The sequence below is a fragment of the Egretta garzetta genome, unplaced genomic scaffold (assembly GCF_000687185.1).
Source record: "Egretta garzetta isolate BGI_Z169 unplaced genomic scaffold, ASM68718v1 scaffold598, whole genome shotgun sequence".
NCBI lineage: Eukaryota > Metazoa > Chordata > Aves > Pelecaniformes > Ardeidae > Egretta > Egretta garzetta.
The window spans coordinates 3371545-3373218 of NW_009260621.1; the positions used below are offsets into that span (position 1 = coordinate 3371545).

General features: G+C 59.5%; 1 protein-coding gene across 1 annotated transcript in view; it reads left to right on the plus strand.

The window, feature by feature from the left end:
• UAP1 (UDP-N-acetylglucosamine pyrophosphorylase 1) overlaps window positions 1-1674 on the plus strand; it is an 8299-nt gene that overhangs the window by 526 nt on the left and 6099 nt on the right. The window contains exons 2-3 of the mRNA XM_035900829.1: window positions 246-421; window positions 697-869. Of these exons, the coding sequence (XP_035756722.1) occupies window positions 253-421; window positions 697-869 (342 nt within the window). The 5' untranslated portion in view covers window positions 246-252. The remainder of the gene's footprint in view (window positions 1-245; window positions 422-696; window positions 870-1674) is intronic.

A 1674-nucleotide genomic window follows, 5' to 3' on the forward strand; every position in this document is an offset into this window, starting at 1 on the left:
ACTGCACAGGGTGTGGTAGGGTTTTGGAGATGTGTGTTGCTCGGAGGGGTGAAGCCCTTCATCAGCTTGCCTAAGCGGTGGGACTGCAGTGGGTCAGATCCTTCTGGCTTTTTTTTTTTTGGGGCGGGGAGGGGGAAGAAGTTTGTCCTGGTTGTTACAGGCTGAAGTGGTTCCCCATGTTTGGGATGAGGGGTGTGAGACCCTGCATCTCCTCCCTGCTCATTGCTCATTCTGTGCTGCAACAGGTACATCATGACAAGCGGCCGGACTATGGAGTCCACCAAAGAGTTCTTCCTGAAGCATCGCTACTTTGGCTTGAAGAAGGAAAACGTTATATTCTTCCAGCAGGGCATGCTGCCCGCCCTGGGGTTTGATGGGAAAATCCTGCTGGAGGAGAAGGGCAAGATTGCTATGGCACCAGGTCAGTGGCTGGGAGCTATCGGGAGGGGTGCGTGGGGGGTGAGATGCAGAGCTGAAGACAAGCTTTTGGAGCTGGAGCCTGCGTAGTCTCGCAGTGTGACGTGGCCCACGGGTGATGTAGGCTGGGAAGTGTCCATCTTGGCAGGGAGGACGAGGGTGGGGTACAGCTGAGCTGGTGACCCTCCACCCCAGCTCTGTGGGGAAGGAGGACGAGCGTGGGTGGCTGACGGGACATCTGGGTGTTGCTGCGGCCCCAGCGGTGTGTTCTCTCTGCAGATGGCAACGGGGGCCTGTACCGGGCCCTGGGGGCCCATGGCATTGTGGACGACATGGAGCAGAGGGGCGTGCAGAGTGTCCATGTCTACTGTGTGGACAACATCCTGGTGAAGGTGGCTGACCCCAGGTTCATTGGGTTCTGCCTGGAGAAGGGAGCAGACTGTGGGGCCAAGGTATGGTTTTGGGGGTGGGCAGGCACCACTTCCCTGGAACAGGGTGGGGTCAGTCCTGCTCCTTGCCTGACTTCCCTGACTCCTTACCCTTCCTTTGCTGGCTTGCCACAGCCAGGAGAGATAGCTAAGCACCAGGAACTCACTGGTGGCATAGCACATGCTGCCAGAGTCCCACCTGCCCCTCGGGTCTGGCGTCCTGGGGGATACGGGGCATTGCTGACCCCTGCCTGGCGCTGCTCCCTTCCTGCCTTGCATGGGGATGTGGCACTGACAGCCCCAGGATTCACAGGTCCCCTAGTCCCTGGGGCCAAGAGCTGCCAGGGAGCCCTGCAGGGCTGCCCAATTCCCACCCAGACGCTGGGCAGCTGTTCCCAGGGTGGCTGCAGGCAGCAGGGATCCCTGCTGCAGGCTGCCAGCTGTCCCCAGCCGTGACGTTCTGGGCACCAGATCAGGACATGGTGGGTGCAGCTGACTGCTGACGCTGAGTCCAGCCCCGTGTCTCACGGGTAGGATGTTGCGCACCTGAAGCTTTACTTAAAGGCTGGACTAACAGCCACAAGGGGTGTGTGATTGTGTCTGTGTTGGGCTTGGCTCTGGCAAACAGGTGAGAGGGCTTGCTGGCCTTGAAGCTTTCAGAGAGCGAGCTGGGAAAGGGAAAGCAGTTCCTCCTTGTGGCCCAAGTGAGAGAAGGAGGAAATAAACCCTAGCGTGCAGAAAGGAGAAAGCCTTGTGTCCCTGCATGCCACCCTGCCGTGGTGGCTGTGATGTGTAGGGCATTGCTTGGAGGGGTTCCCCTGCCCCGGAG